The sequence below is a fragment of the Panthera onca genome, chromosome C1, assembly GCF_046562875.1.
Source record: "Panthera onca isolate mPanOnc1 chromosome C1, mPanOnc1 haplotype 2, whole genome shotgun sequence".
Lineage (NCBI taxonomy): Eukaryota > Metazoa > Chordata > Mammalia > Carnivora > Felidae > Panthera > Panthera onca.
In genome coordinates, this window is record NC_138346.1 from 149,693,281 (window position 1) to 149,717,597 (window position 24,317).

Consider the following 24,317-nt stretch of genomic DNA (forward strand, 5'->3'; position numbering starts at 1 on the left):
ATATCTGCATCTAGCTTTGACATCTATTAGGTGATCTATTAGGTGATCAATAAATATTTATTAAAGTAATGGTATGTGTATTTTGCTGTTTCCGATGGGTTGTGAAATTACTGTAATTTCATAGCTTTTTATATCGGGCTGTTACTCATCTTTATTTTTGCTGAATGATATTATTGCTGCTTTAACATTTACTTACTCTCTACCATAGTTTTGTGCATGATGTAGAGTTGTTTTTATGTGTTTCAGAGAGGAAGCTGGAGGAAAAACTCTTTCACTACACCTAATCTTAGTCACCCTAAAAAGATAGCTACAAATGCTATCATAATCGTAAAATAATCCAGAAAGTAAAGTTTACTTTTATTCAGCTTGACTTTACTAGTGAGGAAAACAAAAAACAAAACAAAACAAAAACATTCTGTTACTGGCCAGTTGCCCTATGGAAAGAAATTGGAGATACCCATCCTTTCCTCTAAGGCTCTTAGATGGATATACTGAATAGAAAAAAAATACTACAGGATATAAATTGTTTCCTGTTTAATATAAGAATTTTTAAATTAAAACATTTGTTCCCTTAACTTTGATTTTTTTTTTTTCATCATGGATTTTCAGTCTTTAAATGAGGGATAAACTATTTAACTCAGTCATCAGATAGTACACATAGTGTATTAGTTCTTTAAAAATGCCTAGTTCTATGGGATATATATTCAGCTTCGTATATTTTCAGTATTTAACACTAACACCACAGTGGCTTAATATCCCATTTGTAATGCAGAGAGTTAATGAGTTATGCTAGTAAAAAGCAAACTTTAAAGCATTTAATACATTTCATATTATTATTTGTTCTGAGAGACTAATTCAAGATTTATAGGGTTCAATTTTGAACCTCAGAATAAATAAAGAGAAGGGAAGCCAAAACTTCCCTGGTGTTGAGGAAAAACCCTTGCTTTCTAACTTCCTATGAATGGCAGTATTGTTCCCCACAGTATAGGGGAGCCGGGACCTTGCCATTCCATACTAAGGCTTGTTTTTATTTTTAAGGAATGTCGGAAAATTGTGGAAATGAATGTTTTTTCTTTTTCTTCTTTCCTTAATACCTCATGGATCCTGACCTTTTCCTTTAAACTGGTTTAGTATGTGTTTCCTTTAAAACTGGTCACTGACCCAAAAATAAGTTTTTCTTTTTCCATGATCTTCTCTAAAGAATTCTGTTAATAGCACACTAAACTGGATTACAAACTTACTGAATAAGTGCTTTGAATTCTGGGCAACCTTGGAATAAAGGGCACAGAAAGAGTAATACTGCATAAAACAAAATTGAGCAAGTTAGTATAAAGGAAAGGAATGCAACTGTATGGTTGATGTGATCAACATCTTCTAGTAGGTTTATTAGCAATTTAATGGAATATGGTTATTCAAGCATAATAATAGCCTCAGTTGAAATGTCTGCTCTGCTCTTTTTCCCATACACTTTGGAATGAGTCGAATGTGACAGTTGAGCTTTCAACAAGCTTCATGAATTTTAAATCCTTTTGAGTCATAAAATAGGTTACATGGCATGTAGTCAGTGTGGACAAGGAGTTGGCAGCCTCGCTGGGTGTTATGGGATATCAGGTGTCTTCAACATACTGAGGACCTGGGTTCACTAGGTGCATTCAGAGGTCTGCTCTGTATATCCACAAAGAACAGAGGACCTCTTTCTGTCCAACATTTAATAATTAATTATTTTGCAATTGTAAGGTTACTTTCCCAGCAATTGGTTCAAGACTTAAACTTCATGTCATCACAGAAGAAAATCTTTACTACTGTCTCAGAACAAATTATTTTGGGGCAGCTAAATATTTCTATGTTTGTTTCCTTCTCCTGTCTGATTCATGTATATTTAAAGAAGAAAACCTCTGTGAATTGTGACATGGATTTGTACCCTCAAATTTTAACACATATCCTAATTGGTCCTAAAGTTATTCTCAATTTCTGTTACCAGTGTAAAAATCTGATTCTTTGCTTAGGGATAAAAGTATTGAAATAATCTGAAATTCAATACAGGGAGCTTTACTATTTGTATCTGGAGCTACCTTACAACAAAAGTCTGTTTTCCGAAGATAATTTTTCAGGAAGTCCATTTTAAAGCAATCTCAACTTGAAGTGTGAATTCATTTTTAAACTACCTTATAACAGTGCCCCATATTTTATTTAAATGTGGCATGTGGGTTCTTCTAGTGTAATTTTATAATAGCATGAGGAAAAAAACAATTTCCTTAACAATTTCCGATAGGAAATTTTGGAAGTTTATGTGACAGATTAGTAGTGGTATCTATACATGGTGTTGGGATTACAAGAATTTTTAATGGTTTTATTTTTACTGATCTGTAATTTCTAATTTTTTCTGCATAGAATGTGTGGGATGGGATGTACTACCTTTTTCATCTTGAGTCTAGGGAGAGTGGGTTTTACAGAGACCACTCAGAGTTGATAGATATTCCCTGCATTTGGGAAATGCCCTGGGCACTGGTCTAGGAGATCTGAAGAGCAAGAAACTCAGTGACTAACGGCTTAGATACGGAGCCAAGAAATTGCTGCTTTGTTGGGCACAGATACACTGCCAGAGTTTGTGGAAGTGTTTTCATGGACTAGAAATGTAGGAGCTAAAGCTAGGCTGGGGCTGTTTCAAGTCCAGTCCAAAGGTATAGATAGCTTGGTATACCAAGCAAGGTAGCCCCACAGTGAGAGCCTGAATGGAGCAAACCACCAGTGAACTAGGGGTTGGTAACTCAGGCAAAAAAGACTTCTGAAATGTGGCTACAAGTGGTCTGCTCTTCCTTACCCAGAGTCACATTAGTACTTGAATGTTTAGAATAGTAGAAAGCATGCATTGACAAGCCATGTCCTCTAGGCATAGATCTGCCTTGGCATCTGCCTCGGGAGTGATTACTACAGTTGTAGATAGGTAGACAGAGTTTTAGGCATTCAGCTTTTTCCACCAGTGACAACAATCATTATCCACTGACCAAGCAGGGCCCTAAATCATTTTTGCATATTTCCTTTTAGCCTTTGTTAACAATCATAAAAAAAATGTTGCAATCTAGTTTTTTGCATAGTCTTCTAACTGCTAAATTTATCCATGTTCTTATTCTTAGAAGTATCTCTTCGTTTCTCCCTGGGTATTTATAAGGATATGCTTCATTCAGTTCATTGCACAAATTCTAAATGACATTAGTCACTAAAGAGATAGTATGTGAAATTACGCTCTTAAGATCTGAAAGAGTTAATCTACTTTTCAGAGTTCCTGAGGTACTGAGAGAAGCTGAAGCAACAAGAAAATCTGGCTAACTATATAATGTCAACAAGAAATACTTAAGGAGTATATTTGCATAAAGTAAAATACATTTAGCTTTGTGTTTAGCATAAACATTACTGTGTTCACTTGGTATTTACTTCAAGATCTGAGTGTCAACTTATGTGATACTAAATTTAGTTCAGATACATTCGAAAACTTTACAAACTATACCCACTATTAAACAAAGTGGTTTTTGCCAACAGATTGTGTGCTTTGTTAGACTATAAGCTTTGTACATTTTATAATAAGCACATTCCTGTTGTGAAATGGAATGCGTCTGATCCATAATAAATCTAGTTGAGAGACAATGGAACTTAGCCAGCTCAGCCCTGGTTCAAGGAAAAAGACAATAAATAGGGGTAATGACATTTATGAGAATCTAATTTCATCATGCACTGCCTCATAAGAAGAGAATCTAGATGGCATTAAGGTTATTGTACTTTGAGAATTACTCAAAACCAGATACAAAGTGCCTTCCATCTTATAGAAGGGACTAGTAGCTATTCCTCAGATAAATGTTTTATTTAAAAGTTAGTTAATACTCAGTGATAATTGGAAACAAATAAACTTTTTCTTAAAAAAAAGAAAATCATAAGGATAAGAATTTTACCATATTTTTCCCTAAAACAATTTGGAAAAGGCAAAACTCACCAGCTAGACAATAATTAGTTTTCCTTGGTAAAACGTTGACTGGAATGTTTCTATTAGGAAAATATTATCAAACTGTTCCAGTCTCAGTCCAGCCAAGGATGCCCAGATTTGATAACAGAGAAGAAAAATTATTCACTATTTTTGTTACCACTATGTTAAAATTTGGACAGCTGTCAAAAACAAGAACAATTTCTTGAAACTAGCCATTTTGTACAACTATGGTTGGAAATAAGCCTTTACTTAATATTCATAAACATACAAATATTCAGCTGGTGGTTTTTCAGTAACACATTTTAAATAAGCTCTAGGAGAAGCAAATGTTTGAACATATGACAAAGGGTGAATATTTACAAAATCACTTGCCATGCTCCAGCCAGGAATCAGAAAGCAACTTCTCAGAATGAATTACTATGTCCTCTACTAACAATGACTGGAGCCTGTCACAGCCATTGCTAATGAAGGCTTCAATCAAAACACATAAAATAGTCTAGGCTAGGAAGAAAAAAGAAAAGCAGTATTCCAAAAAAAATCATCCCAGCATTCCAAAAACCATCCTGAATATTGTGTTCAAACACTGGGCAATGTGGTACAGTTAAAAAAGCACCAGCTTTGTACCAGTTGTGAAGAAAATTAGTTTCAATTGGTAAAAAATTAGTAAGTACAATACTTTTAAAAGATATTCAGCCTTATTCATTTTTAGCACATACAACAGTCATTTAGAATATACTAATGGTTTCTAAATTATATCAAACCAGATACAAATCACTTGAATAATTGAATAAGAGTATTTTAATTAGCACAGCAAGCATCCATTTAGTCCTATAGTTGCTTTGGTATGAATTATTTTGGACTAATTGATCTAAAATGTGTTTGAAAGTTGTTCTTCCTATAGCCTTGCTAACTGTTTGCTTAATGAACTTCACCCTGTCGCCTGTTCAAAGTGATCACAATTCCAAAATTGATGGTTTCTGAAAGAATGAAATCTTATACCACTGTTGTTTTATAGCTTCCACAAAATTGAATCTAACAAAAAACATACCGATGTTTAACAAGTATAGCACTTGAAGCCTTAACATACATTACATCCAGAAAGTTCATTTCAATCCACATGTGTTCCAGACCCTTTATCCTGGTGGTATCTGTGCAGTCATAATGTATGTGCATTAAATAGTCTTTTCCTGCCAAAGGGGGATTATTCCCTCCATTGCTGCAAACAGCCACCATATTGTGCAACAGCAATGGCTCAAAAATATCTCCAAGAGTCTGTTTCTTGGAATACAGTTGTTAAGAGGAATTGTCAAGGCCAGATTTCTCACATCACTTCCTGCAGAACATAGTTTGAGATAGTTCTAATTTCCTTTGGTTTAAATACTGTTTTTATGTCTTACTTCCAGTTCTGACTACCCTCCCAGAAGTCTAGATTAATATAGTCAAATGTGTTGATCTCTCCATATCTAGAATATCTAGAAGATATTTCAGAATCAACTTAGCTAAAACAGAACTCATATTTACTCCCTAGATTTGTTCCTTTCCTCTGACTTTACTGTATCAGAAATTAGTACCGTCATCCACCCAATTGCTCAAGACAAAAATCTAAATAATTTTTGATTTTTTTTTTTTGCTTCACTCCCATATCTAATCTATCAGCAAGTCCTGTCACCTCTCCTTCAAAACACATTCCAAATTCTTCCCATTTTTTTTGTCTCCACTATCATCACCTTGTCCAAGCCACCATTATATTTTGCTTAGACTACTACAAATGCCTCTCAGCTAAATTCTCTGCTTCCATTCTTACCTTCCAATACATTTTCCACAAAGCAGCTAGCCAGAATTATCTTTGTAAATTAGATTATGCCACTCTCCTCCTTCAAATTTCCAGTGGCTTCTAATAACACTTAAAATTCTAACCCTTTATGCTAGTTTACTAAGTTCGGTATGGTCTGTTCCCTGCCTACATCCCCAGTGTTATCTACCACCTTGCTGTATTAGTTTTCTAGAGTTGCCATAACAAAGTACCACCCGGTGGCTTAAATAATAGAAATTTATTTTCTCACAATTCTGGAGCCTAGAAATCTGAGATCAAGGTATGGGCCAGGTTGTTTCTCCTGAGGCCTGTCTCTTTGAGTTGCAGATAGCTACCTTCTCCCTATGTTTTTACATAGTGTCACCTTTGTACCTGTATACTTCCTAATCTCTTTTTATAAGGATACCAGTCATTGGATTAGGACCCACACTAATGGCCTCATTTTAACTTAATTACCTCTTTCAAGGCCTTAATACAATCACATTCTGAGATACTGGGGGTAAAGACTTTAACATATGAATGGCAGGGGGTGGAGGGGAGAGAGTTCATCTCATAACACTGGTCCTATCCATTTAGCTCCATACTGACTATCTTTCTGTTCCTTGAACAAATTAAGCTTATTCCTATCTTAAGACTTGCACTGGCTCTTGTTAGAACATTCTTCTCCCTGATGGCAACAGTGTTGGTCCTCTTGGTCGACACATACATGTCACATGTTCGGAAAGGCTATTCCTGAGCTCCCAATCTTGCCCATTCATTTTACAGGCATACTTCAGAGATGTGGCACATTCAGCTTCATATCACAATACAGTAAGCCAATTGAATTTTTTGGTTTCCCAGTGCATATAAAAGTTATGTTTATATTATACTGTAGTCTATTAAGTGTGTGATACCATTATGTGTAAAAAATATGCATACTGTAATTGAAAAATATATTATTGCTAAGAAAAAACTGCTAGCCATCATCTGTGCTTTCAGTGGGTCATAGTCTTTTTGCTGGAGGAGGATCTTGCCTCCGTGTTGATGGCTGCTGACTGATCAGGGTGATGGTTGCTGAAGGTTAGGATAGCTGTGGTAATTTCTCAAAATAAGACAGAAGTGAAGTTTGCAGCATTGATTGTCTCTTCCTTTCACCAACAATTGCTCTGAGTATGTGATGCTGTTTGATAGCATTTTATGGACAGTAGAACTTTCAAAATTGGAATCTATCCTCTCAAACCCTGTGTCTGCTTTATCAACTAAGTGTATGTAATATTCTAAATCCTCTGTTGTCATTTCAACAGTCTTCACAGTATCTTCACCAGAAGTAGATTCCATCTCAAGAAACCACTTTCTTTGCTCATCCATAAGAAACAACTCCTCATCCGTACAGGTTTTGTCATGAGATTGCAGCCATTCAGTCACATCTTCAGGCTCCACTTCTAATTCTAGTTCTCTTGCTATTTCCACCACATCCACCACCATTACTGAAATCTTTAGCCCCTCAAAGTTATCAATGAGAGTTGAAACCAGCATCTTCCAAATTCCTGTTAATATTGATATTTTTACCCTTTTTCCACGAATCACAATGTTCTTAATGGCATTTAAAGTAGTTAATCCTTTCCAGAAGGTTTTCAATATATTTTGAAAACCTATTTTGAAAATATATTTTGGTCCCATCAGAGGGATCACTATCTTTGGCAGCTGTAGCCTTACAAAATGTATTTTTTAAATAATAAGACTTGAAAGTCAAAGTTATTTGTGGATCCATGAACTGCAGAATGGATGTTGTGTTTCGCAAGCATGAAACCCATATTAACCAATTTGACAATAAGTTATATTAAAAAAATAATAAAATTTTAAAAAATGTTTCTTCACTTTTGAAAAAGAAAAAAAAAAAGAAAACCATATTAATCTCATTGTCCATCTCCATCAGAGCTCCTGGGTGAACAGGTGCATTGTTAATAAGCAATAATTTTTTTAAAAGAGTCTTTTTTTCTGAGCAGTAGATCTTAGTAGTGGGTTTAAAATATTCAGTAAGTCATGTCTTAAACAGATGTGCCATCATCCAGGCTTTATTGTTCCATTTATAGAGTATGGGCAGAATATATTTAGCATAATTCTTATGAGCCCTAAAATCTTCAGAATGGTACATGTAACTGGCTTCAACTTCAAGTCATCAGCTGCATTGGCCCCTAACAAGACAGCCTCTCCTTTGAAGCTTTGAAGCCAGGCATTGACTTCTCTAGCAAAGAAAGTCCTAGCTGACATCTTTTTCCAGTAAGCTATTTCATCTGCACTGAAAATCTGTTGTTTGGTGTAGCCACCTTCATTAATTATCTTAGCTGGATCTTCTGGATAACTTACTGCAGCTTCTACATCAGCACTTGCTGCTTCATCTTGCACTTTTATGTTATGGGAAAGCCTTCTTTCCATAAACCTCATGAACCCACCTCTGCTGGCTTCAGACTTTCCTCCTCCAGCTTTCTCACCTCTCCTAGCCTTCAGGGAATTGAAGAGAGTTGGGGCCTTGCTATGGATTAGGCTTTGGCTTAAGGGAATGTTGTGGCTGGTTTGATCTTCCATCCAAACCACTGAAACTCTCCATATCAACAATAAGGCTGTTTTGCTTTCCTTTCATTTGTGTTCACTGGAGTAGCACTTTTAATTTCCTTCAAGAACTTTTTCTTTGCATTCACAACTTGGCTAACTGGGTGGTACCACAGGCCTAGCTTTCTGCCTCTCTTGGCTTTAGACATGCCTTCCTCACTAAGCTTAATCATTTCTACCTTTCGATTTAAAGTGAGATGTGTGATTCTGCCTTTCACTTGAACACTTAGAGACCCTTGTAGAGTTATTGATTGGTCTGATTTCAGTATTGTTGTGTCTCAGGGGAATAGGGAGGCCTGAGGAGAAGAAGAGAAATGGGGAAACAGCTGGTCAGTGGAACAGTCAGAACACACAGAACATTTATTAAGTTCACCATCATATATGGTGTGTTTCATGGCTTCCCAAAACAATTACAGTAGTGACATCAAAGATCACTGATGATAGATTACAGTAACAAATATAATAATTATGAAAAATTTTGAAGTATTATAGGAATTACAAAAATGTGACACAGAGACACAAAATGAACAAATGTTCTTGGTAAAACAGCACTGATAGACTTGCTCAATGCAGGGTTGCCACAAGCCTTCAATTTATAAAAAAATGGAATAGAAGTGAAGCAAAATAAACTACCATAAAAAGGGGTATGCCTGTATATCACATTCCCTGAATTCTCTGCCTAGTACCTACTACTACTTAATATTTTTTCTATTTATTATTTATGATCTATCTCTTCATATCCCCACCAGAATATACACAAACATCTTCTCTCTTCACTGATGTGTTTCTAGGACCTAGAATAGTGCCAGATGTGTTAAAAATGTTGAATCAATATTATTGAATGACCAGAAAAATGAATGAAATTATTAGAGAAGGTAAAGAGAAGAGTGACAGTTTAGTTAGTGATTATTGTGACAAATAGACCAAGGATGGTTTTCTCACTTGGGGGTCTTTAGAAATAAGATGAATCTGCTTACCCTTGAAATGTTGTAAGAGCTGTCTAGAAGAGGTCACCTCACCTTGCTACTATGCCTTAGCTAGACAAAGTGGATATTTTTAAAGGAAGCATAAGTTTATTATAACATTTCTAGAAATTATGTGTAACTTGCAGAGTTTTTCAGCTACTCATTCACTAAACATATGGAGAGTCTATTGTGGCCAGATCTTTTGTTAGTAGAGTGCCCTGGGAAACATGGCAGCACACAGAAGGCATATGTAACCCAGCCAGGACCTGCAGTTGGCGTGGGCCCAAGGGTCTCTTGGAAGGCTTCTAAGGCAGCTTAATACCTACAAGGTATTAATTGTGTTCTGGACATACAAAATATTTGTCACAGTTTACCCCTGTTTGCCTTTATAAATGGCAGCTTGCAACTTCTCTGAATTTACAAAAAATTATGGGCCCTTCAAGCTCTATGTCTGGTGCTTACTTTGAATGGTGTGCACAGCAAATTTTTATGGTTCTTGACTTTTGGGAAAATTCCTTTAAAATTTTAGAACCTTGTCAGTTCCCTAGTTTTTAACATACTAGATTTTGCAAACCTTTTGGCAGCTGACACTTATTTTTATTTGGTATTTGGTGGTAAATCATATTTCTATTTGTTCCTTGCAGATAGAATGTCAGTGGCTCTTAGACATTCAGTACATTATCGTCAACAAGGAAATGGGCCACTTGAATTAGTGCATTATATGTCAGGAGAGTGACAAGACCAGCGGAGCTTCTGCCTTGTTTTTCATTTTAAAAGTTAAATGTTGCTTCCAGGCTTCTTCTGGGAAACTCTCATGTTGGCATCTTTATCAAGGGGCCTCTGTTTTGTGTGTGTGTGTGTGTGTGTGTGTGTGTGTGTGTGTGTGTGTGTGTTTTGAGTTTTGGGTTTTTTTTTTCTTTTAGCATAGTTGACACACATGTTATATTAGTTTCAGGTGTACAACTCAGTCATTTGACAAGTTTATACATTATGCTATGTCCACAAGTATAGTTACCATCTGTCCCATTACGTCCCTGTTAGTGTCATTGACTCTTCCTTTCATTCCCATGACGTACTCATTCTATAACTCAAGGTCTGTATCTCCCTCTTCCTTTCATCCATTTTGCCCCATCCTGCCACCTCCCTTACCTCTGGCAACCGTCGATTTTTTTCTCTGTACTTATAGTTCTGATTCTGCTTTTTGTTTATTCAATTTTTTATGTTTCGTTTATGAGTGGAATCATACGGTATTCGTCATTTTCAGTCTGACCTATTTCACTTAGCATAATTCTCTCTAGGTCCACCCATGCTGTTTCAAATGGCGCAGTCTCATCCTTTTTTATGGCATGTTTGATTTTGTGTGTGTGCACGCACACGTGCATACCACATTTTCCTTATCCATTCATCTATTGATGGATACTTAGGTGGCTTCTATGTCTAGGCTATTGTAAATAATGCTGCAATAAATGTAGATGTGCATATATCTTTTTGAGTTAGTGCTGTGATTTTCCCTGAGTAAATATCCATTAGTGGAATTATTGGATCATATGGTATTTCTATTTTTAATTTTTTGAGGAACCTCTATACTGTTTTCCACGGTGGCTTTACCCTTTTACATTCCCACCAATAGTGCACAGGGTTCCTTTTTCCTCCACATCCTCACCAACACTTGTTTCTTGTCTTCTTGATTTTAGCCGTTCTAACAGGTGTGAGGTGATATCTCATTGTGGTTTTGACTTGCCTATCTCTGATGATCAGTGATGTTGAGCATTTTTTCATGTGTCTGTTGGCCATCTGTATGTCTTCTTTAGAAAAATACCTATTCAAGTCCTCTGCTCATTTTTAATTTTTTTTTAATTTAAGTTTTTATTTAAATTACAGTTAGTTAACATACAGTGTAATGTTAGTTTCAAATGTACTATATAGTGATTCAACACTTCCATACATCCTCTGATGCTCCTCACAAGTGCACTTCTAAATCCCCTTCACCTATTTAAACCAACTCCCCTCTGGTAACCATCAGTTTGTTCTCTATAGTTAAGAGTCTGTTCTTGGTTTGCTTCTCTCTCTCTCTCTCTCTTGCTCTCTTTTTCCCTTTGTTCATTTGTTTTGTTTCCTAAATTCCACGTACGATTGAAATCATATGGTTTTTGTCTTTCTCTGACTGACTTTGTTTAGCATAATATTCTCTAGCTTCATCCACGTTGCTACAAATGGCAAGATTTCCTTTTTTATGGCTAATATTCCATTGTATATATACCACATCTTCTTTATCCATTCATCAATCAATGGATACTTGAGCTCTCTCCATAGTTTGGCTATTGCTGTGTGTAGCCCTGTATCCCTTTGAGTTAGTATTTTTGTATTCTTTGGGTAAACACCTAGTAGCGCCATTGCTGGATCATAGGGTAGTTCTATTTTTAACTTTCTGAAGAACCTCCATATTGTTTTCCAGAGTGGCTGCAATGGTACCCATTTTTTAATAGAATTATTTGGTTCCTTGATGTTGAGTTGTATAAACTCTGTATATATTTTGGATATTGACCCCTTATCAGATATATCATTTGAAAATATCTTCTCCCATTCAGTAGGTTGTCTTTTTGTTTTGTTTGTGGTTTCCTTTGATGTGAAAAAGCTTTTTATTTTAGTGTAGTCCCAATAGTGTGTTTTTGCTTTTGTTTCCCTTGACTTAGAAGACCTATCTAGAAAAATATTGCTATGGCTTATGTCAAAGTTATTACTGTCTGTGTTCTCTTCTAGGATTTATATGGTTTCAGGTCTCATGTTTAGGCCCTTAATACATTTGATTTTATTTTTGTGTATGGTGTTAAAAGTAATCCAGTTTCATTCTTGTATGTGCAGGTTTCCAGTTTCTGGGAGGGGCCTTTGAATATCTATAACTTTCCAGATAATGAGAGCACTCGTTCCCAGTTTTCTTCAGAGATGTTTTGTTTTAAGATTTTGTACCCCCCTCCTTCTTTTATAAATGTTTTTATTTTTATTTTTGAGAGAGAGAGAGCATGCGGAGGGGCAGAGAGAGAGGGAGACACAGAATCTGAAGCAGGCTCCAGGCTCTGAGCTGTCAGCGCAGAGCCCAATGCGGGGTTCAAACTTGTGAACCACGAGACCATGACCTGGATTGAAGTCAGACGCTCAATCGACTGAGCTACCCAGGAGCCCCATTGTTTTGTTTTGTTTTGTTTTGTTTTGTTTTGTTTTGTTTTGTTTTGTTTTGTTTTAAGTAGGCTTCATGCCCAGTGTGGAACCCAACACAGGGCTTGAACTCATGATCCTGAGATCACAAGTTGGATGCTTAACTAACTGAGCCACCTAGGCGCCCCTTCAGAGCTGTTTTTAATCTTTCCTGTGTACTCTGGCCCTATCAGTTTTCCTTCTGCATTTCTGCCAAACCTTTGCATTCACATGTCCTCCAGATCTGAGCACTGGTTCAGAGATGAGAGTGTCAGAACATCAATTTCCCGCTCTGACATATGGAGCTATAACAATTATGCTTAATCTAAAGAATTGAGGCAGTATAATAATTCTTTTTGGCTTTAAAAGTTGTTATTTACAATCTGCTTTCTTCTATAAACAGGATGGTCTTAGTGTCACTAATGGCATTTAGTCAAAATTCTTGTCAGCCACAATAGCAGTTATTATCAGTTAAGATAACACCTTACATAATTGTGTAATTTATTGAATGGCAAGTCAGGTGTATTTCTGGAGAAAGAAAAACCCTCCATTTAACAGTTGTTTCTACATCAGAACTTAATGAATTTTAGTAATGTAGCCTATTGTTATGAACTCTTTGGATATTGCTTGTCAGGTTTGTTATATAAGTAAATGAATTGTTTTTAGCTGCAACTAACAGAAACTCAATTCAAATTGATTAAGGAAATGAAGAATCTCATATGCCAAGAATTTCTGTGCTCCAGAGTTGGTTGATTCATCAGCTCAATAATGTCATCAAGGACCGAGGTTCTTTCCATCTTTCTGTCCTGTCATCCTTGATGACAGTTGGGCTCTCAGACTAGCACCTAGTTCCACGTACCATATCCAGACAGACAATGTCCAAAGGAAGAAGTGAGATTACGTTTCTTTCTGTACCTCCAGGAAACTGTCAACAGACTTCCTCTCAGTGGCCCAAATTAGGTCATGTGTACCAGTCCCTGGCAAGAGGGATGAAACTGCCTTGACTGATTCAGACTAGGAGGGATATGTTATTATTAATATGAGATAATCCATGTAAAATCAGTTAGCACAGTGCTTAGCACTTAGAAAGAGCTTAATAAATTTTATATATTATTAATGATGATAAGTCTGTGGCATTAATATTGTAAAAGAGGGCCAGAGTTATGAGTGATTAAGAGGTAGATTCCTCAGCCCTGGGGGTTACTGATTCTATGTTGAGGAGATAGAGAGAGGTGACCAGTACCATCTATGTGTAGTAGGTACACCTGGAAAGGCCATCTACAGTGCAGGGTTGTAGTTTAAGGCTCAGATCTTTAGAGAGAGCACAGACAAGGTCCCTACTCATAGGAAGAGATTGGGATAAGTTACTGCCACAGGACTCCAGGGAAAAGAACCAAAGTCACACCTGGGTTTATAGTCCATGTGGAACAAGGTATAAAGAATGACTTAATGCTGAGCCTCAGAGGATTGGCCTGGAGCTTGTTAGATCCTCCTTTTTTAGATGACAGTTGATCCTGGTAGGGATGAACCCAAAGTTGAAGTTTCCTATCCTCCAATTGGTTAGTATAAGAAAGTATGCAGAGGTTAGCAGCTAAGCAGGCCCTGATATGTGTTTTCTCATAAGAAAGGCATTATTGGCGCTCTACATAGTGTAATTATTATCGTTGTTGGCAGATAATTAGCAGCACCTTGGGTTACTAAGAAACAAAAAAAACAAAAAAACATGAAGTATCATAAGTTAGTGTTGACACTCACACACCTTGTTTTTTAGATACAGCTTTTCCCACTGCAGCAGAATCCTGTTGGCCTCTGAGGGTTTGCATCCTTCTCAGATTTTTTCATCTACTTTTGGGTTTCCCATGTCTTCCCACCGCCCTCCTCCCCATCCATATACTCAGCTTCTTGCTTCTGATTGAATTTGGTTAAAATCTAGAATACATTATTCCTGAATAACCATCTGGAATGTTTTCAGTAAACTATCTTGGAGGGAAATAAAATTACAGTTAAAGTCACATTTATGAATGCCAAAAACTGTTTTGAGACTCCAACTCTTCGAAATGTAGAGCTGGAAATGACTTCATTTTTAAGCTGACCTGTACCCCCTCATCTTACAAGTATGGGAACCAAGATGCTAAATATTCTGGTTAATTTTTAGAACTTGTCACTAGAGATAAGCCAATAAGTTTAGAAGTCCATATCATAAGATAAACCAATAAGTTTAGAATTCCAAGAAATCAATGGTAAAAATGCAATGGATATTAATAGTCTTTGGGAAATGTTTCAAGAGATCTTATTCTTGTGTAACAGTTATCAAAGCTCAAAAAAAGGAAAATGAACTAGGTAGTTATAAAACTTTCACACATGTTGACCACGAATATCATGAGTTCCCAGAATAATCAAAGGATTAATGACATTTACTTGACTCTTCCTGATAACTTCTGAAGATTTTAATGCAGTAAATAATTTCCAGTTCTGTTGACCATATTCTTAGTATAGTAAGGCCTTAATTAATTTTTCATAAGTTAAAGTGAGCTGTTTGTGATCTGAGAATTATCCAGAAACCTGTTTGGTTTCTAAGGAAGAATTCCAGATGACCCACCAGCAGGAAAGATAACCATTATAAACATTTTTATTTCTTAGCTTAAACGTCTTCCTCAAAGTGACCTTTCTTGACCCCTGAATCATGTACCCTTCTTATTTCTCAAAGCACACCATTGTTTTCCTTCATAACCCTTATCATAATGTGTAAACTATATGTTGATTTGGAATCATGTACCCTTCTTATTTCTCAAAGCACACTATTGTTTTCCTCCATAACCCTTATCATAATGTGTAAACTATATGTTGATTTGGGTGAATCTTTAATATCTGTTACCCTAAGGGCACTATATAGCAGGAGTCATGTCTATTTTTTGATGACCACTCATTACTGTCTATTGTGGTATCTAGCTCAGAGCAGATACTCAATATTTACTGAATGAATGAAACTGAGAATAAGATTGGGATGGCTCAAGGCACATTTTTGTTCTGCATTACTACTTAGGGTATATACTTCTGTCATTTTCATTTCTATGAGCATGTATTAGATTTGTAACTTTAAAAAAAAAAGTATTGCAACTTGATTTCTATATTTTAAAATCTAACTGTACAACATTTTAGTAAACATTGGATTAAGGAAGTTGGTGGATCTAAAACTTTAAACTCAGTTAAAACATTTTCTTTTTCTCGGGAATTTCTTAGGAACATCTTAAGAACTTTTGCATCTTATTCTGAATAAACAACTTAGACATAAGTTCAACATTTTGCTTGTGACCAAAGGCCTTTATAGATAAATTTTTAAAGTAAAATGTTTAAATTAGGAACTTTCTGTATTAGTTTTCCATTGCTGTGTGACAGCCTACCATAAATATAACACTTAAAAGAACACCCACTGGGGTGCCTGGGTGGTTCAGTTGGTTAATCATCTGACTCTAGATTTCGGCTCAGGTCATAATTTCATGGTTTGTGAGTTCGAGCCCCACATCAGGCTCTGTGCTGATGGCATGGGGCCTGCTTGAGATTCTCTGTCTCCCTCTCTCTCTCTCTCTCTGCCCCTCCCCCACTCTCACTCTCTCGAAATAAACAAACATTTAAAAAAAATAAAAGCATACCCACTTATTATCTCTCAGATTTTGCAGATGGGAAGTCTGGGTGTGGCATACCTGGTTGTGGTTGTTGGCTGGGCTCTGTTCTCACCTGGAGCTTAGGTCTTCTTCCAAGCTCATTCAGGTTGTAGTCAGAATTCATTTCCTGTGGTTGTAGGATCAAGGTCCCTGTTTTTTTGCTGGCTGTTGACTACGGGTTTCTCTTAACTCCTAGAGACAGCTCTGCGGGCATACCTCTAAAGGCAGTTCCCAACATGGCTGTTTGCTTTTTTTTCCAGACTAGTAGGACATCTCTCTGACTTCTTCCATCTCTGACCTCTAAACCCCCGTTTAAGGGCTCATCATATTAGGTCAGGCTCACCCAAGATAGTCTCCCTTTTAATGAACTCAAATCAACGGATTAGAGACACAGTTGCATCTGCAAAATAACTTCACCTGTGCTATAAAAATGTGCCTAATCATAGGAGTGATATCTCCTCACATTTATAGGTTCTTTTAACACCCAAAGGGAGAGATTTGCACATGGTATATACATCAGGCAGTGGCAGTCTTGGGTATTGTAGAATTCTTCCTCCATAGTTCCCAATGTGGTAAATTCTCAGAATCTTTCCCAGTTGATTGAATTGGTTTGAAATGTGTGTGGTGACTTGGTTTGGAGTGTATCTTCATGTCTCTGTGCTTTTGTAATCTCATTGTAATTAAAATGCTTTTGTTGACTGTCTGAAGATTTCTCTACAAATAACTCCTTCTCACGATCTGATCTAGGAATTGGAAAGATGAAGTAGTGGTTCTCAAAATTCATTAGTTTATATATATGCTTAGGAAAACAAAATTTAGGATAGGATCTTTAGAAACCAAACCTAAGTTCACTTTGCTGCGATTTGTAGCCTGTCCCTCCTACCCCCGTTCCTCCAGCATGTCTGAGTTCCCATTTTTGTTCATACAAATAAAGTGAACATAATCTGGTTTTTTTTTTAATGTTTAGTTATTTATTTTGAGAGAGAAAGAGAGCAGGAGAGAGGCAGAGAGAGACAGAGAGACAGAGAATCCCAAACAGGCTCCACAATGCGGGGCTCAAACCTGTGAACCGTGAGATCATGACCTGAGCTGAAACCAAGAGTTGGACGCTTAACGGACTGAGCCACCCAGACACCCTGAACATAATCTGTTTTTAAGAGTATTATAAATGCTTACAATCTCTTCTAATATTTATTTTTGTCTGACTGCATAGTAGATATATAAATTATCTTGTTAGTGACAAGTTGTATAGGAGAGAAGAACACAAACTGCAGAGTAAAGTTCTCTAAGTTCATATCTCAGCTCTGCTGCTGTAAGACCTTGGTCAAGTCACCTACCGTGCTTCTGCTTCCTTGTCTCTAAAACAGATAATTCTTGTACGACTTTTATTGGGTTATGAGGGTTAGATTATTAAAGATGAATTCTTAAGACAGTGTCTGTCTGATACAGGAAGACTATACAAATGTTTGCTTTTATCATTGCTAAGTAAATTCCTCCTAAGAGTTTTGTCCTAAAATTATAGCAGAGGATTCCAATATGTTTTTATTTAGGAATTTTTCAGACTCAGTCATTTAGTATGTTATGCCTCTCTCTGATCTTTTTTTTTTTTTTTTTTTTTTTTGGTAGTTCTGGTTAGTTTTAGTAATTTAATTAGCACACATGGGAAAGTTAAGGAATAAACCACTGAACAAACCTCAGGCATCCCAAAGTTGAAGGGTGGTAATTAATATGCAGGCTGTCATTGGTGAACATTCCTGATGTGGTTTATACATTCTGTTCATATTACTTAGTGTTTTAATTGTACTGCACCTTAGCATCCTAAGACCCTCGTATACAGAAATGTCACCCATCTCTGAAATGAAGAGGTCATGGAATCTGGATCCTCTTAAATAGGATCTTGTAATACCAAGTAGACTTGAGTGTACAAAGTTGGAAAACAGAAGGCATGAGCTTCATTTCTGATGTGGGCTGTGCTTTGTTTGGAGGCTTCGGGAAAATCATAATCACACAGTGCAGTGAATAGGAACACAAACAGGAGCATGGGCTCAGAAAGCTTGACTCAGCAAGTCAGTCAACTTCCTTTAGCCTTAGTTTACTCATACGTAAAATGGGTATACTGATGCCTGCCCTTACTTCCTTTTCAAGTTATTGTGAGCATCACAACAAATATTTCATTTTATTATCACTATATATTCATAAGGTATATCTGTTCTGCTGGCTTGTTAACTTCCCAGGAACAGGGACTATGGTTTGGTGTTTAAATATTTGTAGCCAGGTTAAAAAAAAAAAAAAGTTGGCATCTACTAAAAGTTTGCTGAACTGAAATGTTGACTAGCTGAGAAAAGATATATAAAAGTATGATAGAGACTTGAAGTATTGTTATAAAATCAGCCAAATGTACACTAGTCCAAGTGGCCACAGGAACAAAGATGTGCTGATTGACAAAGAACATTAAAGTGGCATAAACAAATGGAATGTGACCTTTTGAGTGTGACCAGGGACAACACAGTGTAACTTTGATGTATCAACAAGTTTCAAGCCAGCTGTGCCTTGGCATGATAGAGGCATCACATCAGCTTCTTGAGTGGCTTCCTCAGCATTATCTATGACTACCAACAAAGCTATGTTGCTGCTATTCAGCTCTTAAGAGCTAGATAAGAGTGTGAATAGGATGACAGTGTAATTTTAAAGCTCTTAAAATACGATGAGTACTTGGAACATTGAAATGGGCACTGAAAATCTAGTGGTGATAGCACAGCTCCTAGCACATGGCAGATCTGGGGGGAACAGAGTTATGTTGGCCACAGACAAGCCAATGCCAGTGTCCTCATTCGTGGTTATAACATCTGGCACGCCACTGAGCAGAGCAGCTAAAGGAAAGCAGCTTGGCAGACACGTCCGTGCAGACTCTTAATGGGACTGCAGCACAAAACTGTTCATCAGGCCTTGTGAGCACATTCACCACATCCAAATGGAAGATATGAAACATCAGAGTGGTCATTGTTGAAAATAGGCAACAAAAGCAACTTTGGACAGGGCCAACTTGAAAATATTGGCATCTACGTAAAGAATACTGAACTAATGACAGTGCTCTTACAAGCTATTGGGAGTATAAATTCCCAATAAAATGTGTAAGGTTTTATAATTATTTTAGTATTTTGTATTTGGGGGAAATTTTGCAAGAAGAGTTGGGATCAAATGGTATATTTGTATCTTTTATTTCTTTTTGAAAGGTAGCCAGAATCCAAACCAAGCACTGAGTTAATTTAGGGCAAAACAATAACATCAGCAGCTACTGGTTTTGACCACAGTGTGCCAGGCAGTATATATTAGCTTATTTGTTACATAATTCCTGTTAGAGTGGAAGCACTATCCAATTTGCAGATTAGAAAACTGAGGCTCAGGAAGTATAATTCGTCCCAAGTTGCATACCTAATAAGTGGTAGAGCCTGAGTTCAAATCCCCAGTTCTTTCCATTCACCATGAAAACCCAAAAGGAGTAAGATGAGAAGACAGGAAGATGATGTAAACATGAAGGACACATGAGGGAACAGAAATGAGGGCCATGAAAGAAGGTAAGAGAGTAGAACACAAAGGGTAAGAAAAGGGACCAGGCATTAAGAAAGAGTGGGAGTTCTTTCGATTGAGTCCTTTAGAGTGGTCATGTCTTAGGAACTGTCATCATTCTGTATCATCTTGGCTGATGCCCCTTTGAGTCCTGTGGGACAGCTTAGCAGACAGGTCCACTTACCGCCTTATCTAGTACATCCAGCGGGGTGGTTTTAAAGCAGAGATTAGACAAGAAAGCTACCACATAGCCTGACAGCTTCCAGGAAATTAAACTGGAATGATTCAAATTTAAATGTGTCTTCAGTGTATGTGCTCTAACTTTACGTTGGCTTTGCAGAAAACATGTGTCATTTTAATTCACTGGAAAGCAGGTGGAATCTGTCATGGGGTGAAACATAAGAAATCTGTCCAAATGTAAGAAAAAGCAACAGCTTCCTTTGGTGCGTCAGTTTCATAGTACAAGTATGTGTCACTCGGTCCACATAAGCTGATATTCACCAAAATAATAAAAGTCGCATCTAATAGTCATTGAGCAATTATAGTGTGCCCAGCGTGTTACATGTATTTAATCATCAGGAGGAGCCTAGGGGATTGGTACTATTATGACCAACCACCCATTTTAAAGATGAGAAAACTGAGGCTCAAAAATTAAACAAGTTATCACTGGCTAATAAGTAGCTGAGCTGGGATTTGAATTGCAGGCCCTTGATCATAACACTACACTATGAAGTGCCTGTGACTTGTGTCACCCCATGATGACATGAGTACTCCAAAAAGAGAGAGAGAGAAGGAAAGGGAGGCAGAGAGGGCACTAAGAAAAGAAGGAGAAGATAATGACCTCAAAACTAGTACCAGCTTTGAGGAAGACATGTGGGTTGGATGGTTGGAAGCCGTAGAGGTGATCTGAACCTCTCTGTGGTCAGAGAAGGAATCTATAGCAAAGCAAGGGGTAGGAGGAGCCAAAAGGGGGCAAGAAGAAATGGGAGTACAAAGTAAAAGAATGAAACCAAGTACACGCAGAGTGTAAAGGGGAGGAAGAAAAGTTCGTGTAAATCTTTGGAGTATGAAAATAATGTAGTTAGATTTTAAATTAAAGTTGTTTCTCTGATTTACCCTTTTATTTCCAATTTCATGGGTGAAAATGACCTATTCAGCTCAACCTTTAGAATTAATACTGTTTGTCTGACAGTTTCTCTCCACCCTGAGTAACACTAAGTTCCACCCTGCAAGGTTAGCATCTCAGTAAAAGGTGGGTGTGCTGTTTAGTTGTTGGGTTTTTTTTTTTTTCCTCTTGAAAGTTAATTAAGTCAACATTAACCATGGCTATGTAACCACAGAATGGGCAGTTTCTTTGAAGGCTCATGGTTTGGATCTTTTCCTGCAAAACTTCCCACTTCTATAGCTATATTTAGTGTGCTAACTGCCTGAATGACTGGCTTGCTGTGGGTCCCTGTGTCACGGCAATACTGGGCCTTGTTTGCCTCCAAGTTTGCTTTGTGGAACCATGATGCCAAGAGTTTGCAGTTCTCAGTCGACAGCCTCTGGGTTCAGCCTCTCTTGTTTCTTCTCCAGAAATTTCGCTGGAGTTAGCATTGCCGATTTGATGCTATGTGGTTCTATGATTCTCAGAACCATTTACTTAATATTTAATAAATTTTTAAACTTGTCCATACCCTTAACTCTGAAAGTAATATGGTATCATCAATGTTTGTATCCTGACGACTTTGTTTATATAGATGTGACTGAATATTTAAGGAGAAAAAAATAAAGTACTGGCCTTGCGCAAAAGCCAGTTTTCTCATGTTGGTGCAGCTGTTTTAACTTTTAAGAAACCACAAGCATTTTATCCTCTAAAACTTTAATTTGAAAGACACAGGACTTTTAAAGAAATACAGTGTTTCTGAAACTGGTGTATATTAGCCTCCCTACTTCTGTTCTCTTTAAACTCTTAAGAATTGAATAAAGTTCCTGAGTTGATATTACATATACATTTTTCAGAAAAATACATGTAATTGCTGTATTCCTAGTAATCTTTGAAATGTTAAGTTATAGTAGAAGCAGTAGCATCATAAGAGAGACAAAATGTAACAATAGCTGCTTCATTCTCTTGACCTCTCTTCAAGCTCAGAGAATTTTCCATAGACCCAGAGACAGATGCCAAAAGGAAACAGTTGTGTGTTTTCTTGGGTTCACTGTAGCCCAGCAAGCCCTGGTAATTGTTATTCGGCTTCTTTTTTTATGCTACAGCAATGATTCTCCTTCCTGTTACATAGAAAAACCTATTCTCCTGTTAAAAGAGAACACTAGATGTGTTTATTACAACATTAAGACCGTTTGTCCATGGAAATAATTTTTTATTGTTCTGAGTCACTCTGGTTTGTGGAATTTTTACATGAGTTCCAGCACAGGGATGAGATGATATATTTATTTTAATTTGTATCCTCTTTTTTTCTTGACTGCATGAATGTCAGGCTTGTTGTCCGAATATCCCCATATTTTTATTACTTTAGAAGTTACACTGCTGTAGTTGTGTCTCCTAAATTCTTCATTGACAATTCACTCTGTGTCCTGGGCATGCTGAATTTTGGCAGGACTACCTGCTTCTCTCAGTGTCATGGGATCTCTTGTTTTTCCATTAGCCCCATTCATGTTGTCTCGACATATGTCTTTACCATGTCAAAGGTTATACAGACCTTCAGAAATACTTGAATTGTTTTGTTGAGGGGTGGCTGGGTGACTCAGCTGGTTAAGCATCTGACTCTTGATTTCAGCTCAAGTCATTATCTCACGGTTCATGGGTTCAAGCCCCAGGTCCGGCTCTGTGCTGACAGCAGGGAGCCTGCTTGGGATTCTCTGTCTCCCTCTCTCTCTGCCCCTCCCCCACTCATTCTCTCTCTCTCTCTCTCTCTCTCTCTCTCTCTCTCTCTCAAAGAAGTAAACATTTTCTAAAAATTGTTGAGCAGCTGGAAAGACTTGAATTAAACTGTGAACTTCAAAGGGCATTTGTTATGCCTTAATTTTTTTTTTCTTGCATTAAAATAAACCTCACTTAGAAGTATTCCCTAACTCAGCTCAGAATATCTCTGCTTTAAACTATATCCTGGAATCATAGAAAGCCCCTAAAATTCATTTTCAACTATTCTTTGGTTTGATTGCAATTATTGTATGTGTTAATCACCTCTAGGAACATTGGTTAAATTTAACTAACAGTTCAGATTTACAGAGTAGTCTTAGATGTTCTGACATTTTAGAAAATATTTGAATAGAAAATAATGACTATCCTGTGGGCTGAGATTTCAAGTTACTGGTTATTGTCATTATTATTTCTTCCATATATTACTCTGTGTGTATGCAATTCTGACTGACTTACTAACTGACTAACTGACTGACTTAAGATTTAAAATTAAATCTTGTACTTTCTGGCAAGAATTTGAGGATTGGGTGTTGCCTTCTACCTTTTTTGACTCATATGTCCTAACTAGTCGGCCTCCAAAAGAAAAAGGGGCTATAATACTGACGTGAGCATAGACTAGACAGAGACAAATTGGACAATTTCTAATAGATAATTTCTTCTCTTACAATAATTTCTCTTACAATAGATAATTTCTTCTCTTTGGTCATGGCTGGTCCAAACTATACTACCTATATTCATATATTCGCAAGGGTTTATGTGTGTGTGTGTGTGCACATGGGAGCATGATTCAGCACTCAGAAGTTTTAGGTGATTTGTTTTCTTGTCAGAAAATGGTAGAATATTAATCTGAATCACTTTATTTTCAACAGGTTGACATGATGAAAGAAGCATTAGAAAAACTTCAGCTCAATCTAGTAGAGATGAAAGATGAAAACGCAACCTTAGATGGTGGAGATGTCTTATTCACAGGTATCCTAGTCCTTACTTTCTCCTATCCAAAACTATTTCTGATACCTGGCTTGTATTCACTTGTTTAACTATAGGTTTTTTTAAATTACCAAAGTAAAAATGCCAAATGCAGAGAAGCTGGAAAATACAGGAAAGCACAAAAGAGAAAAAAAAACAAAAATGACCTTTCATCCAACATTTGGGTGTATGTCCTTTTAGGACCTTTATATGCATGTAGTATTTGCCTATTTTTTACAAAAATGTTATCAGGGTGTACCTATCACTTCATAGGTTGCATCTACTACATTCTACAGGGTGCATTGTTTTGCATTGTGATATAATATCTGGTTTGTATTTAAAAGATTCTTAATTCAAGATGTGTCATTTACACATGATTTTCTTCCTGGAAAGCAAGATGAATTTAAGTAATTTTCAGTGTAAATTGATTTGGCTTCAATGCCAGATGAATAATAGCAGAACTCAGCCAAGTATAAACAGCTAATACTATTATTGATCTAACTAGAATCAGTTTTTATAGTGGGTATAATATGGCTGCTAAAAAAAAACAGTAATTGTAGCATTTAATCTTCCTCTTTTATGATTGTATTATTGTTTTGCAAAAGTCATGTGCTAAAATTTGGATCCCCAGATTGATTCTACTTAAACTGACAATTTGTAACTTATAGTG

At 36.8% G+C, this 24,317-nt stretch overlaps 1 protein-coding gene across 16 annotated transcripts in view; it reads left to right on the forward strand.

Annotated features, from left to right (window-relative positions):
• Positions 1-24,317, forward strand: part of DDAH1 (dimethylarginine dimethylaminohydrolase 1) — a 242,429-nt gene that overhangs the window by 178,953 nt on the left and 39,159 nt on the right. For all 16 annotated transcript variants that reach the window (XM_078451734.2, XM_078451737.2, XM_060626383.3 and 13 more), the window contains one exon: positions 23,551-23,650. In XM_078451734.2, coding sequence (XP_078307860.1) covers positions 23,557-23,650 — 94 coding nt within the window. In that variant the 5' untranslated portion in view covers positions 23,551-23,556. The remainder of the gene's footprint in view (positions 1-23,550; positions 23,651-24,317) is intronic.